Below are 15393 nucleotides of genomic sequence, written 5' to 3' on the forward strand. Positions count from 1 at the left end.
ATAATCGGGTTAATAAAATGCAGCTTGTCCTGACACTTCACTCATGCAGCAAAGTGGAATTTAATGCTGGTGGAGATAGCTAGTTCTGGAAGGAATAAAAGCAAGCCAAATTGTTCTGTTTCTGGACACAAAAATCTGGTTGCTTTTCACCTGCCTTTCCTACTGCACGCAGCGCTGATCCTTTTGGACTGCTAATGCTTCTCCAGTGAGCCCGCTAATGATTTCTTTCCCTGGAGTGAACAGGCGTCATTGAATTACTGAAAGCACTCAAAGCAGCAGCAGCTCAGCAACAACAGCTCCAATGGTGAAAGCCAGTACTAGGGCTTGGTTACTTAATCAAATCAAGAGTGAGGAGTTTACTAACTATTTTTAACCCCTTTCTGGGCTGAGATGCAATTTTTTACTCCAGGAAAATTAAAATGTTACCATTTTAAAATTAGAGCTTCCTGTTTATGACAGTCCAACTTTCATAGCCCATAGCCCCTTCAGCTTTTTCTTGGAGATTGGAATCTTTGAAACTTTCTTTAAAGTAGAAACAGACATATTGTTTGTTATTGTTTAATGATGAATAGGGTTTCTGCCTGAGATAAATGTTCAAAGATTCACTCTCACCCTGCTCCCATACCAGGACATCTCTTTAGACTCTGTTTAGTGACTTTATTTCATTTTCCTTTGTAGATTATCTGACTGCTACAAATTTAATATATCTTGACTTCAACAAAACATTTCACAGAGAAGCCCATAGCATTCTGGTTAGCAAACTTGTTAAATTATGAGCTGGTTGGCAAGTCTGTTAAGTGTTTCCTTAACAAGTTGAAGGGGGGTATCAAGTTAGGTGTCATAAAGTGCAGTTTGGACCTTGGTCTTCTTCAGCATTTTTCTTAATGAGATGGTTGAGGATTTCAGATTTGTTGACGACACACAACTGGATAGGCTAGCTAATGCTGCAGGAAACAGAAAAAAAAATCTTAATGGGCTAAAGAGAAAGAAATTTAATCAAGATATATGTGAAATACTTCAATTAGATAAAAGAAATAAAACCTGAGGTTAGAAGGGAGGACATCTAGCTTAATAATAAATGGTACCGTCTCCCTTGGGTCATCTTGGCTCTTTGAATATAGACAAATTTGTATTGGTTTCTTGGTAATAGTATCGAACTAGTTTTCTGTGTTAATCTATTCCAGGAATATTCTTTTTAAGTGTTAGCCTTGTTTATATTCCTGGAAATTTCTGGTGGTCTGCCATCCAGATAATAACCTGGTCCAATTCTGCTTAATTTTTCTGAGTTCAGCCAAGGTCAACTAGGTGTTGCCATCTGTCTTGAATTATATATGGCGAGTCTGAGATCTTGGAATTGTACCTGATTGCAAAATAAATATGAGTTAGCCGTGTGACATATTTACTAAGAAGGCAAATGCAGGTTTATACTACATCAATAAAAGTGTAGCTTCCAAATCACAGGAAATAGTTTTGCATTAGTTGGACACCATATTATATATTACATCCAATTCTGGGTATGGCACTGGGCCCAGTGCTGGGTGTCACACAAAGAATCAGAAATTGCTTCTGAGAAGATGCTGAAGAGACTAGAAGCTAACTCTTACAAAGAGAGCTGAGGGCAACTGAGTATTTTTTGGATTTTAGAAAATATGACTGAAGGGATGTCACATAGAAAAGATTAGGACCTCTCTTGTTGAACTGCAGGTGTGGCACACAGAAGTTCCAGAAAAGTAGATTTGGGCTGAATATTGGAAAAGCTTTGCAAGAGTAAAAGTGTTTAGTGGAGCCAACTGTCATTGGAGATGCTGAACGCTGCTTCAAGTATATTCAGCCAGAGTCTGGACCGCCATCTGCAGGGATGCTTTAGTTTGGATTCTTGCATTGAACAAGGTTTTAAAAGGTCTAAATGGCTCCTTTCAGTTCTGTGCTGGTATGAAATGTATTGAGCTCTGAAGTACAGAACTCTTGGCTTCTTGTTTGGATTTCAAGATTCCCAGAAATTTGCTACAAAGTGCAAAAGAGACTAGGAACAAAAATAAGGTCTGTGTTGATTTCAGTGGGGTTCTGGATTTTTATGATTTCTAAGAGTGATTTGTTGCACTATTTTCTTTATGCTTCCTTATGTGACCCTTTATATGACTGAGGCTTAAAATATATGAAAAAGGATTATACTAATAAGATCAGTTACTTTTATATCCTGTAAAGAGCTATCCAGGCCTAACCCATTTAAGACGAGGTAAACATCGGACATGGATGGTCAGATATTAGATATAGTTCCTGTACGGGGGCAGGTACCATGGAATCTGAGGATAAAGAACATCAATACCTATCCTTTGCCATATTAAAACTACTTTCTGATTCCTTTGGAGATTTCTAGTCCTGTCTCCCCACTGCACAAAGATTGGGCCTATTAAATCAGTCTTTCCCTTGTAACCATTTGATTTCCAGATGGTGTTTGGAGAGCTTCCTGGGCAGTTAACCTAATGTCTTAGTTGCTATCTGGAATGGCCTTACACAGGACTGCATCTGAGCAGCTTCTGTTCTGTTTCTGTTGGACCGCTTGGGTTTTTGGAGGAGCGTCAGTAAATGAAGAGTCAGAAAAGACATACAGAGCTGGAGAAATAAGAAGAATGAGTCTAAACATTTGCATGACTTTATATTGTGACAACGTGGTGACAAGGGCAGCAAAATGTAATTATTTTCCCATCTTATATTTGCAGAATGCCATGCAGTGCCCCCTTCTAAGAATCTGTTAACTTTTACGTGGCTGGAGAGCCAGGATAAACATTAGAAGGGCTGTTGTGAGGAATCTGCTAGGCATCTGACACTTGGATTCATTCAGTGGACTCTGGTTGGGCGTGTTTTGGGGAACTGACTGTACAGGAGCCCTGCTCTATTATCTGGAGAAGAGTCTGAACTTGTGAGTCTCAAGGAAGTGGACAGAGTCCTTCAGAATCTTAGCACTGCTGACTGTGTATTGGTCACTTGTTTCTTCTGGTTATCAAGACCTGTCACGGATAATCTGGATCTTTTTCAATAAGGCTTTTTTAGTAAGGCTGAATATAATACGGACAGGGCATTCACTACCCTTGTGGAATCAAGATTGGAATAGAAATAGTACAACTTCCCTAGTTTGATCCACCAGTGGCACTTAAACCTTGAATCATAGTATTGTTATGGAAATGCGGTTTCTCCTCTTCCTTTGTGCTGGTTCCAGTCAGTGTTAGTAGGTGAGGAAACACCTAGTTCAGGGGTCAGCAACCTGAAACAGTGAAAGAGCCACTTGGAACCGGTTCCCTCACAAAAGGAAAAACTGGGAGCCGCAAAAAATGTGTGCGCATGTGCGTACATGTGCAGAACAGGGTTTGACTGAAGAGTGGAGCCAAGGCGAGATATGCACCTACCCTGCATATTTGAATTGATTGGTTGAACTTTTTTAGTCCCACTTTTTTTTTTGGACTGCACATGGCAGAGGACTGGGAGCCGCAGGAGACGGCTGAAAGAGCCGCATGCGGCTCCGGAGCCGCGGGTTGCAGACCTGTGACCTAGTTTGAAACCTTTGCTGTTTGGGGTTCCAGAAGGCTTAATACTTTTCCTGCTCCTATTCAACAGCTACATAACAGATGCTAGATGACATTCATTTATCAGCAAGTGATCAGCCATTATTGGTATGGGATGATATGCAGCTTTACATTTTGATCCCTGGCCAGGCAGTTAGTGTTGTGGAGATCCTTGTCCTAGTGTCTGTAGTCTGTAAAGGCTGGAATGTGACTGAATGGCTTCGGTTTCAAGAACTTTCCAGTTCCAGAAATTTAGTTCTTCATAGGATTGCACTTTCCCAGGTAAAATTTGTACATAGTTTGGGAATTCTCATGGATTCTCAATTCATGCTCAATGGACTAGGTGGCACTTGCAGCCATGAAGACTTTTCCAAAAATCCATCTCATGCACTAATTATATTCTTTCCTGGATCAAGAAGTCCTTTTCATAGTGACCTCAAGTTTGGACGATTGATGTGCACTTTACACTTGAAAATTACTGAAAGTGACAACTGGTATAGAATATAGTTGTGAAAGTAGTTACGGGAGCTTCTGTTTTGTCCATTCAGCACCTCTGCTTTGTGAACTGAATTAGCTGGCCTGGTCTTCCTAGTGCAATTGAAGGTGTTGGTTGTCACCTATGAGCTTTTTGTAGTTTTGACCTGCTTACCTATAGTACCATCTTTCTCCTGTTATTTCACCTCAAGCACAAAGGTTTGGTAAAGTGGCATGTTTCAGGTCCCAGCTCTAAAGCATTATAGGAGATGTGCCTTCTCTGTAAGTATGCCTTTTTTGTGGAACATTGTTCCCTCAAAATCTCTATAGCCCAGACCCTATGGTGATTTCATAAAATTTTGAAAACCTGGATCTTTCAGAAGGCTTTGGGACACAGTGAGTGATCTGTTGTCTAATTGTGTATTGGTGTTATAGTTGTGGTTGACTTTGCTTTATCATTTCTCCAATGTGTTGAAGTATTATTTTCTTGGTTCTAGTTTGTTTTTATTATTTTTGTTCTGCTGTTTTTAAATGTCAACATATTATTTGTCTATTCTGGTGATGGAAGCAGCATACTAGATAGATGATAGATTTCTGTTGGAACTGTTCGTTTAATATATTTTACGGTTTTACTGCTAGGCACTTGGTGCTCTCCATAACACTATGCTGGACTACAATTTCTAACATCTTTAGTTACCTGGCTGGAATACATGCAATAAGTGATATAGCTAATTAGTTGGATTTCCTTTGATGGCTTATTCATTCTAGAGCCTAGTTCCATTGTGTTTTCAAACTAATACTGTAGAAGAATGAAATAGGTACATATAGATATACTTTGCTGGAATATTAAATAGTTGTCTGTCTTTCTAAGTACAAATCTGGTGAATTTTGTTCATAAAAATAGAATGATTTTATTTTTCTAAATTTAATGAAACTCTTAAAGTGTTAGATTTGTCAATAGTATGGAATAAATTTTAATTCTCAGAAAGTGTATGAAGAGAACATATCTATCTCATTTGACCTATAAATTTCTTCAGTGTGTTCCTTTTATTATTTTTTGTGTGTGCGTGCTATGCATTTTTATTATCTACCAATCCCACATTCAGAATTAATTATCAAAAAAGGATGGTGATTCTGCTGTGATATTTGCATTTCCTTTTAGGCCAGTTTTCTCAATTCCATATGTTCTTGTTTTTAAATAGATTGTAAACACGTGTGAAGAAAGAGTCTCTTCTAAGTGACGTCATGCTTTCTGCAACTCCCCTGTATGGCAATGTTCATAGCTGGATGAGCAGTGAGAGGATCCGCATGTGTGGAATTAATGAGGACAGGTAAATATTTATGTTTCAGAAAACTTAAACTATAGCATTATTACTGGAGATTTTCTGTTACCATAATAGAGAGCGTTGCATTCACTTGCCCATTTTACAAATAAAAGTTTTCAGAGTAAGTTTTTTGGGAGACTTGATAAAATGATAGTAAGTACAATATTTGTATTCAGTGTTACAACATTGTTCTGTTGAGGAGCACATTTCCTCAATGGGTTTCTGATTGGAAATGCATAGTAGCTGATGGTAGCCATTTTCTTTTTGACACTCCACTTTTTTCTCTTTTTTGAAACCCACTTTTTTGGCACTCTGGAATGACAGGATAAACAGTTATTACCTGATATCTCTCCTAGAGGTTATGCTAAAGGCTACAGATTGCTAACCTTGCTGAAGACATATGGCTTTTTTTTGTTTAAAGTGATATGCAAAGAAAGAGAAATAAAGAAAAAGAAAGAAAGAAAGAAAGACTAATTTACAAAACATAGCAGATGAAGACTTTTGGCATTACATATTGTTACCAAAGCACTAGTAAAAGGATACATACAAAAATGTATTAAAGTATTTGGCCAGCTCTGTTTTGCTACAATAACTGATCAAAACTATAAAAAATATGGGTGCTGCTTTATCTTATTGATGGTGTCACTTTGAATATTATATATTAGAATTGGCTTTTCTGGGTAATGGTGAAACTTTCCTTCTGCTGTATGTCAGCAATTGGATTTGAAAGTTGGCACCAAGGTGCTTTTTTATTGGCATTTTCTATTGTAACAAGTCCCTGGCCTGCAGCACTGCTGAGGCACAGATGTGTAACTCCCTCTTTCTTCACTGAACAGCTCACGTTTGTATGATATTAGGAGGGTGTGATAATTTTCTACTTCCTTCATTTTTTAAAAAGATAAATCAACCTGGAATGTTAACTAGGAAGGCTATTGTATGTCTCTAAAGAAACACTACTCTTCGTTTTATAGAAAAAATACTTTTGTTACTGAATAAAATAATAATAACATATTCTAAAGAACATCTCATTGAAGAGTAGATAGAATATGTATTAAGGCTTCGAATCCAAGCACAAAAATATAGATTGGTATGTGAGTGTGTGCAAATGTAGCATTCCTGTGCAATTCCTTGATCCAAAAATGGGCATGTTTAAGTAATTGCCTATAGATATTGTTCTCATGTCCCTTTATACCCCACTACACATTTTTGCCTACAATCCAGAATGCTGTGTATCCATAGTATTCACAAATGCATATTAATGTACAGTTTAATAGGAAAAGTAGTCATATAAAGATACAAGATTTTATAATTTTATTTCTAAAACTGTTTTTAAACATTCCTTTAAAATAGGAAAATCCCTGTAAATGATGGAGATGTCTTGAAAAGCAGGCTGGAATTAAGGGAAGAAAATCATCTGAACCACAGTGTGGTAAGAAACAGATAATACAGATTAAAGATACAATTGTTAACCTGTTATATATTGTTTCATTTACAAATAATTAAGAACAGTTGGAGGTGATCAAGCATTTAGTTCACTACTATTCAGATGTGGTATTTAGACATTAAGATCTCTCTTATTTGTGGCATGAGTAAGACTTCATAGTAAAACTTTCCATGCTATATTTTGTTTAGAGTGAGTCCTAAAGCCTCTTATTCTGTGATATACCTAGTTCATGAACAGTTACAATAGTTCCAAATAATATTACAATTACCCATCCCACAGCTAGGAATTCTGTGATAGACAATTGTGCAAGTTTGGATATGAACTCTTACTATAAAGTCAACTATGAACTGGATGACTGAGAATCTCCACAGACAATAGGTTACATCCTATTTGGAATCAGTAGGCTTTGAAGTTATAATTGTATGCTACTTTATACTTTTTTACTTACATATGTATCTAAAAAAGGACGATAGATGACAAAGATATTGAAATTGATTTCTTTTCATGCACGTGTCATTTCAGTAGGAGAGATTTTGAGAGATTATTGTTTAAAGGCAGTATCTACATAGATGTTTGCTAAGTATGAAAGGATTTGGATGCCTGACAAGTTATTCTTTTTTTAAAAAAAAACTTTGTTGAAAAAAAGACAGGCTTCTTAAATTCCTGTATGAAACATCTTATAATTTTTAAATGCTTAAATTCCTTTGCATTTATTGATGCACATTGTTTTTAATTATAGAAAGCCTGTGTTTCCACCGATTAAAAATACCAACTGTAGTCTTGATTATCACTTTCATTAGATTTTTTTATTTTTTTTATTTTTTTTATTTATTTATAGATGCCAGAGTAACATCGTATTTTATTCCTCAAAGGTGGATACAACGCCTGTGCATCGCATTGACAGCCTTGCAGCTCTGACTATGGATCGTACTGGACTTATGCGGGAAGGACTTAGAGTCCCCAGTAGTATTGTCTATTCCAGTTTATGTGGACTTGGCTCAGACAAGCCCCGGGATGCTACAAGTGCTATTGCTGGCCTTGGATTTGGTTCTGAAAGGAACCCAGAGTTACAGTTCAAGTCTAATCCCACTGAAGCCATTGAAAATGGAGCTGGAAAGAACCCAAATGGCTTCAGTGCTCTGTATAAAACACCACCTGGAATACAAAAGAGTTCTGTTCCAACTGGGGAGACCTTAGGCTTGGATAGAAGCTCAAGTGACAAACAAAGTCCTCTCAGCGTCAATGGTGCTAGTTACCTAAGGCTACCCTGGGTAAATCCTTATATGGAGGGTGCTATTTATCCTTTTCTTGACTCACCAAATAAGTATTCACTGAATATGTATAAGGCTTTGCTACCTCAGCAGTCCAATTTTAGCTTGCCACAGCATCTGACTTATTCCCCTGTATGTACAAATGGTGAACGTTTTTTATACTTGCCACCTTCTCACTATGTTGCTCCCCACATTCCATCATCGTTAGCTTCACCGATGAGGATCTCGGCTACATCAGCATCACCTGCAATTCCCCCTTTGGGACACTGTCCAGATAAAGGCTTATCTTGGAAGATGGGAGTGAGTCCAGCAAATCCTATAGACTCTCATACCTATCCACATATTCAGAATAGTAAACCACCCAGAGTTCCGTCTGGTAAACCAGCTGCTAATAATATGCCAACTGATCCTTCTGTTTTGCTGTCACATTCACCCAGGCCATCACCTAGAATGCATCTCCCAACACAGGTTGGAGATACTTACTCAGAGTTCCATAAACACTTTTCCAGAATTTCATCCTCTCCTTCTTCAATTGCACTCCCCAAGCCATACATGAATGTAAGCAGTGAATTTTCTTCCAGAATCTCAAATGGGAAAGCTCCCAAAACACATGATCCAAATGAAATTTCTCAGCAACCCACAGTGCATGCAAGGAAAACAGGCCATGACCGGAAAGATAGCAGATCCCCTCCATTATTAGAAAAGCAGCAAACTGTAACCAAAGATATCATTGACAAACCCCTGGATTTGTCATCAAAAGTTGTTGATGCAGAAATAACCAAGTCTGATCATGTTAAGAAAATGTTACCAACTGTGTTAGTTCATAGCAGGGCTGGAGGAGGATTGGTGTTACCTGGTGGTGATCTTCCAAAAGAAACTATTTCTCCTGGAAATGGTTGTCCTGTCTATAGACCTGAGATAATTAGCACGGCACCTTCCTCCTGGGTGGTTCCTGGTCCAGCTCCTAATGAAGATAACAGCGACAAAAACGTGCCATTGAAAAACAAAACACCGGACTGGGTAACACCTCAACAAAGAAGTTCTTCTTGCCCTAGGATGGGAGGCACGGAAACAGTAATTAATAATACTTTGGGATCTTTATCAACTGAAGGTCGCCCAGCATCTGCTTCTCCAGCTCCAAATGCTAATGTAGATTGTTCCAAAACTAACATTTCTGTAGAAACCACTGCATCTGTCATACAGCATATAGGACAACCTTCAGTATCATCATCGTCATTGTCATCATCACCACCATCAAAGCATAGTAATAAGGCAGCTAAATGCAATAATCAAGAACCTATGTTCAAGGCAAATGAAAACACTCTGGCCCCAGGTTCCATATTTTTTTCTCCAAATGACGCATTCCGATCTCCACCATTGCCCTATCCAAGAAGCTATCTCCCATATCCAATTCCAGATGGTTTAGCGTTAGGTCCATTGTCTCTACATGGAAAAGGACCTGTGTATCCTCACCCTGTTCTGTTACCTAGTGGCAGTCTTTTCCCTGGGCATTTGGCTCCCAAACCTACTATTCCATACAGCTTACCAACTAGCAGTGGTGAGTTTATGACATATCAAGATGCACTGGGTATGGGAATGGTGCATCCAATGTTGTTATCCCATGCAGCTCTTGAGCTAAAAGATGATAAATCAGAAAGGAGATTGAGATCACATGAGAGGGTCCGTTATGAAGACCCTGCTTTGAGAAACAGATTGCCAGAGATGCTAGAAACCAGCACACAGTTACATTTTGAAGTACCTGCAGAGAGAAATGTGAAATCACACCAAAGTTCAAGTCATAATAAAAATAGTACCAAAACTGAAAAACTCATGTTTGCAGACTTGAGAGATGAGCAAGATGCAAAAGGTGAAACTGGTCTGACAAATCCGAGTTTTCCTATTGAAAATAGTAATCAAACAAATGACCCTACAAAGCACAAGGTGGAACAAGCCTTTCAGCATAGAGATTTTATTGTAATGAGAGAAGAATGTGGGAGAAATAATTTCTATGAAGCGTACAATTTTAAGCAAGTTCAGAATCCACACCCATCAATCTTCAACTTAAGGAAAGATGATCTCTCAGCAAGCCATAATAGAGAGAGATTGACTATTCCCCCTTCTTCTGTATTTCTGGAGACTGCTCATGGGAATGATGGCTTGGCTATGTCTTTTTGTAAAATGCCAGATGATGCCAAACAGCTTTGTATGGGAAATGCACAGTCAAACATTGAAATCAATCAGACATATGCCAAAGATGGGACTGAGGGTATGGAATCTAATGATGGCAAACTCCTGAAACCTAAGCCATCTAAGCTGGCAAAGAGAATAGCAAACTCTGCTGGTTACGTAGGTGACCGATTCAAGTGTGTTACAACTGAACTGTATGCAGATTCTAGTCAACTGAGTCGAGAACAACGGGCCTTGCAGGTGAGTCTCTGGGGTTAACTTACCCAAAACAATATTTTCTTTATAAAATTGCAGTTGAGAATGATGTTATGCGGGTTGGGAGAATGTATGTATATACTACAAATTTAAGTCTGTTGACAAAATTAATGATAAATTTGCATATATGAGGGTACTGCTATGAGATGAGAGGGAGTTGAGCAGTAATAGATACAAATTAAATGTAAATAATAGTAAATAATTTAATCTCAAAAAGCCTATTATATAATAGTGAAGAGCTGAAAAATGCGTGTTTCTTATTTGCATAGGTAGTTTTTTTATACCTTGCTAGGTTGTTTGGCCAGCATTGTACAATAATGGCAAAGGTTCTAATTAATATTCTAAGTGTGGCATTTGATAAAGGAGCTGCATTTTAGTAAATTAATGCAACTTCTTTATCAAGCAAAAATATAGCATAGAAAAATAGAAGCTGTGATGAATTAAATGTTGAATGATGGCAAATATTGTAGGTTAAGTTTACAATTTATGACAAGATGAGTTAAGCCAAATTGTTTGCATTGTTAAGAAAAATTGGTTGATGCTTATAAAAATGGATGAAATTATCCAAATGATCCATTGAGTGCCCATTTTAATTACATAGATGGAAGGATTACAAGAGGACAGTATTTTATGTCTACCTGCTGCTTACTGTGAGGTCAGTTCTTCAAATTTTTATTACTAGACTCTTAAAAGTTTGAGTTAAAATTTCATTTCCAAATACACAAAGGGAAGTTGTGGGCCATGATCGTCTTTATTCATTGTTCTGTTTTTTTTTTTGCTTGTTATATTTCTCAAAATGTGTGTTTGCTTGCCTATACTATACACAAACACCTCCATAGCATCTCTCTATATTGTTATACGTAGATGTACAAATACAGTATATTTTGCATACTGAGATTTTTAAATTTTGTAATTGTATATACTCAAATATTGTATGTATGTCAGTTTTTGTGCATTACACATTTGATTTTGAACAGAATATTTGAATGTAGTTTCATTTAAGGTAAGGTAAATAAAGTAGTTCTTATTGTGAGTCTTTTTTTCATATCATTTCTATTTTCTAGCGTGCAATGATGCGCTTCTCAGAGTTGGAGATGAAAGAGAGAGAAGGCCATGTAGCCACCAAAGACTCAGAGGTCTGCCGATTCAACCAAGCAGACTGGGAAAACCTGAAAGGAAATAATAACAAAAAGCCTAACTCTGTCCCTTCGGAAGATGTTATTGCTGGGCCGAATGACAAAAGCAGATGTAAGCCTATATTAGTCTTAGCAGATTTGTGGAGGAGAGTTAATTTACTCACTGAAAAGGGAGATGTTATGTTTTACTTTGAACTGTTGGGGTACTTAGTATAAAGGTAAAGGTAAAGGTTCCCCCGCACATGCGTGCTAGTCGTTTCCGACTCTAGGGGCCGGTGCTCATCTCCGTTTCAAAGCCGAAGAGCCAGCGTTTGTCCGAGGACGTCTCCGTGGTCATGTGGCCAGCATGACTAGATGCCAAAGGCGCACGGAACGCTGTTACCTTCCCACCAGAGCGGTCCCTATTTTTCTACTTGCATTTTTACGTGCTTTCGAACTGCTAGGTTGGCAGAAGCTGGGACGAGTAACAGGCGCTCACTCTGTTACGCGGCACTCGGGATTCGACCCGTCAAACTGCCGACCTTCTGATCGACAAGCTCAGTGTCCTAACCCACTGAGCCACCGCGTCCTTACTTAGTATACATATAGCTTTTTTTATTTGGTGCATTTGAATATATTACCATAATTCGCAGAAATGTACGCTGACAAAGCGCAGAACTAAAATCAGCCCTTCTCTAGTCTCCTTGCCTTGCTCTCTTCACTGGGAAACTAATGGCTAGATATTTAGAGAAAAGAAAACAAGGGATGTAATTTCCCAACCCTCTCAGTGGGCCAAGAAATGCATAGGATGGGAGCAGTGGGAAGAGCTAGTGCATAAGAGGAGAGACGGCTGGGTCACATTCTGACAACTATCTCCATTCCTGTTCTAGATTACACTTAAGAAAAAGGATGCTGAGCTTTTTCCAACCCAAGCACTGTGTTGTATATTTGAAGGATGGGATAGGATGGGGACTGCATTGCAAAAAACAGCGGCTAGAGTCTGAGCAAAACTACAATTAATTTCATTGGCACATCAATTTATTTCATATGCAAGTTAATGTATAACTTACCAGTTATATATTATCTTGCCAGTTGTGTATTTAATAAGTTCCTCCTCCCTACAGTGTTGCATTACAGATTTCAATTTGGTAGCAACAGGTGTTAAGAGCCATATCTAAGGTTTGGGGGGACTTTACCCAAAATCTTTGCATACTGCCTGGACCCTCAGATTATGGATCTATTTTATAACTTACATTTTTTTGGTCTGCATTTGTATTGAGGGCAGATCATATTGTTATAGCCAGTTGTAACAATATTGTGAAATAATAGTTTCATGACGTGATAGTAAAGTTTTTATAAACTTGATTTTCCTATTGGTGTTTGTATAATATTCAGCCTGAAAAAGATTTGTGTTTTAGATGAGAGAGATTTTCTTTGAAAAGATCAAATGCATCCTTGCACAATAAACTAACCAAATTAATAATGTGGCTTTATTTAAAGGTTATTTTCATAACACAGAAAATATCCATGATCAGAGTTCTGAAATTCCTGAGGATAAACGTTCTCCTGCAGATATTGGTTTGGAGAGATTTACTGTGTATGAAAAGACAAATGACCAGTCTTTAGAAGATATAAGCCAGGTTCCGTGCCCATATCTGGACCGAAAGCGTAAACGTTCTGGTGAGAACATGCAGAATGATGGAACCCCTAAAGAAAACTTTGTAGAGGAACTGGAAGAAGAATTTGCATCAAAAGCAAAAAAGAAGAAGGCCTGTAAAGGTAATCAAGCCCAGTTTCTCTCTTTTAAGGCATGGTTTGTGAAATGGACACTATTTGGATTAGCATGCCCCTTTATGGCCTTGATTCTGCCAATCCAAAATTCTCCCTGAATGATATTTGGAAATCTGAAAGGTTAAAAACTAGTCATTGGACAATGTAATCATTGGACAATGCAAAGGGCTGTATGCATGCAACCCCCTTCCTGAGCTAAACGTTTAAAATACAAGTGAAGCTGTACAAAATACAAGCTTTCAGCTAATGGTGAAGCTGGAAGAATCTGCCCCGCAAGTGAACTATAGTTTTTGTTTCAAGTTCAGGGGCTTTTGATTAATTTTTAGTTATTTTTCCATTAGATGACTGGCCTGAGAGGGAAATGACAAACAATTCCTCTAACCACTTAGAAGAGCCCAATTGTAATGAGGTGACCAACCTGAAGGTGTGCATTGAATTAACAGGGCTCCATCCCAAAAAGCAGCGTCACCTGCAGCATCTTAGGGAACTATGGGAGCAGCAGGTATCACCAGAGAGATCCCCACCCGGCAAGTTGGGCCGGCAAAGCAGGAAAGATTTAGCTGAGGCTGTTCAGCCAGAGGCCACTGCAAAGGTCAAAGACTGCACAGAAGAAAGGCACACCAAGAAAAGGTCAGAGGTCAAAAGCAATAGAAGTTGGTCTGAAGAGTCCCTCAAAACAAGTGACAATGAACCAGGTATGCAGAGATTACTAGGGAAATTTAGTATTATTCAGTGACGCATGCTGCCACCAGTGCTAAGAAGTTATTATCAGTAGTGATTTTGGGGGGATAGAATATGATTGTATTATAATATAATATAATACATCTGATGTAATATATTACATCATGTATTATAATATCAATGATATCACTACATTAAAGATTTAAGAACCACTATTAAGTGTGGTATAGTATTATTTTAAAACCAGTATCCTAGATGTTTATGTGTTTTAGGAACAATCCCAAATAATTTTTGTATGATGATTATAAATGTAATGCTCATTTGAAAATGCTTGATTTTATTGTGGAGTTCTTAGTGTTCTGAGCTAACGATGAAGTTAACTAGTTGGGTAATGAAATGTCCACAAGAAAAACAAGCAAGGACTCCACAATTCAACATACATTTTCTTCTATTGGTTGATTTTATAAAATACGACTCTTATCAAATGGGTTAAAATTAAGCCAAGTGTAAAATGTTGTGAATTTTTGATCATTCATGGGAATAGGCTGCTCCGTTAGGTTTTGAACTTCTGAGCTAAATCTTCATGTTCGGGGAGATCTCTGATCTGTGTTAGGAGAAGTGACAGATGACGTCCTGAATCTCTTGTTCTTTGTATCTAATTTGTAGTGGTAAGGCTCCTTACCACATATTTCTTTTCTTTCCTGTTTAGTCAGTCTACTTGTGAACTTCATTTTTGCAAAACTATGATTAGAATGGGATGTAGAAGATTTGTGGGGGAGGGAGAGAGGAAGAGTGGTTGTGTGTGGAAGAAGTGTTTTGACAAAACACTTGGAGTGCGTGGATTATGTTCCAGGTGTGAAAAAAGAACAACTGGTTTTATTTGAAGAGAATTGTAGGTTGTAAGCAACATGTTTTAGAGGCTCATACCATTATGTTGTAGTATGGTACCTGGGAAAATTGCTTGCTTTATAGCTTTACCTGTTTTTCATTTTTGTAAAAAGAGTTTCTAGTAGAAGAAAAACCTGGATATTCATTAAAGTAGGGTTTACCTTTGGGTCTAAGACTCTTCTCCATATTATGTTTCTTTGCAGAACTTGGATGTCTGAGTCATGGTAGTCACCGTGTGATGGCACTGTGCCACTTTCAAAATTCCAGATTTGCCCAGTGTCTTAAAAACGTTGGAGGCCTTTGAAATATGCATGCAAATACTTCTAAAAGCAACCTTTAGTCATTCATTTAGTTCAGAGAGTAGTAGCTGCACTATTGAAAATAAGGCTATGGGACACATTT

The 15393-nt window shown here is 37.9% G+C and overlaps 1 protein-coding gene across 8 annotated transcripts in view; it reads left to right on the forward strand.

Moving 5' to 3' along the window:
- BCOR (BCL6 corepressor) overlaps positions 1-15393 on the forward strand; it is a 75951-nt gene that overhangs the window by 34645 nt on the left and 25913 nt on the right. For 4 of the 8 annotated variants that reach the window (XM_081326329.1, XM_081326330.1, XM_081326331.1 and 1 more), the window contains exons 2-8: positions 5237-5365; positions 6710-6788; positions 7676-10501; positions 11118-11171; positions 11581-11764; positions 13132-13410; positions 13764-14117. In XM_081326329.1, coding sequence (XP_081182455.1) covers positions 5280-5365; positions 6710-6788; positions 7676-10501; positions 11118-11171; positions 11581-11764; positions 13132-13410; positions 13764-14117 — 3862 coding nt within the window. In that variant the 5' untranslated portion in view covers positions 5237-5279. Of the gene's footprint in view, positions 1-5236; positions 5366-6709; positions 6789-7641; positions 10502-11117; positions 11172-11580; positions 11765-13131; positions 13411-13763; positions 14118-15393 lie in introns of those variants that run through there. The other 4 variants (XM_081326334.1, XM_081326335.1, XM_081326336.1 and 1 more) reach the window with 4 other exon arrangements.

Source organism: Vipera berus (assembly GCF_964194415.1).
Source record: "Vipera berus genome assembly, chromosome: 4".
NCBI classification, from domain to species: domain Eukaryota; kingdom Metazoa; phylum Chordata; class Lepidosauria; order Squamata; family Viperidae; genus Vipera; species Vipera berus.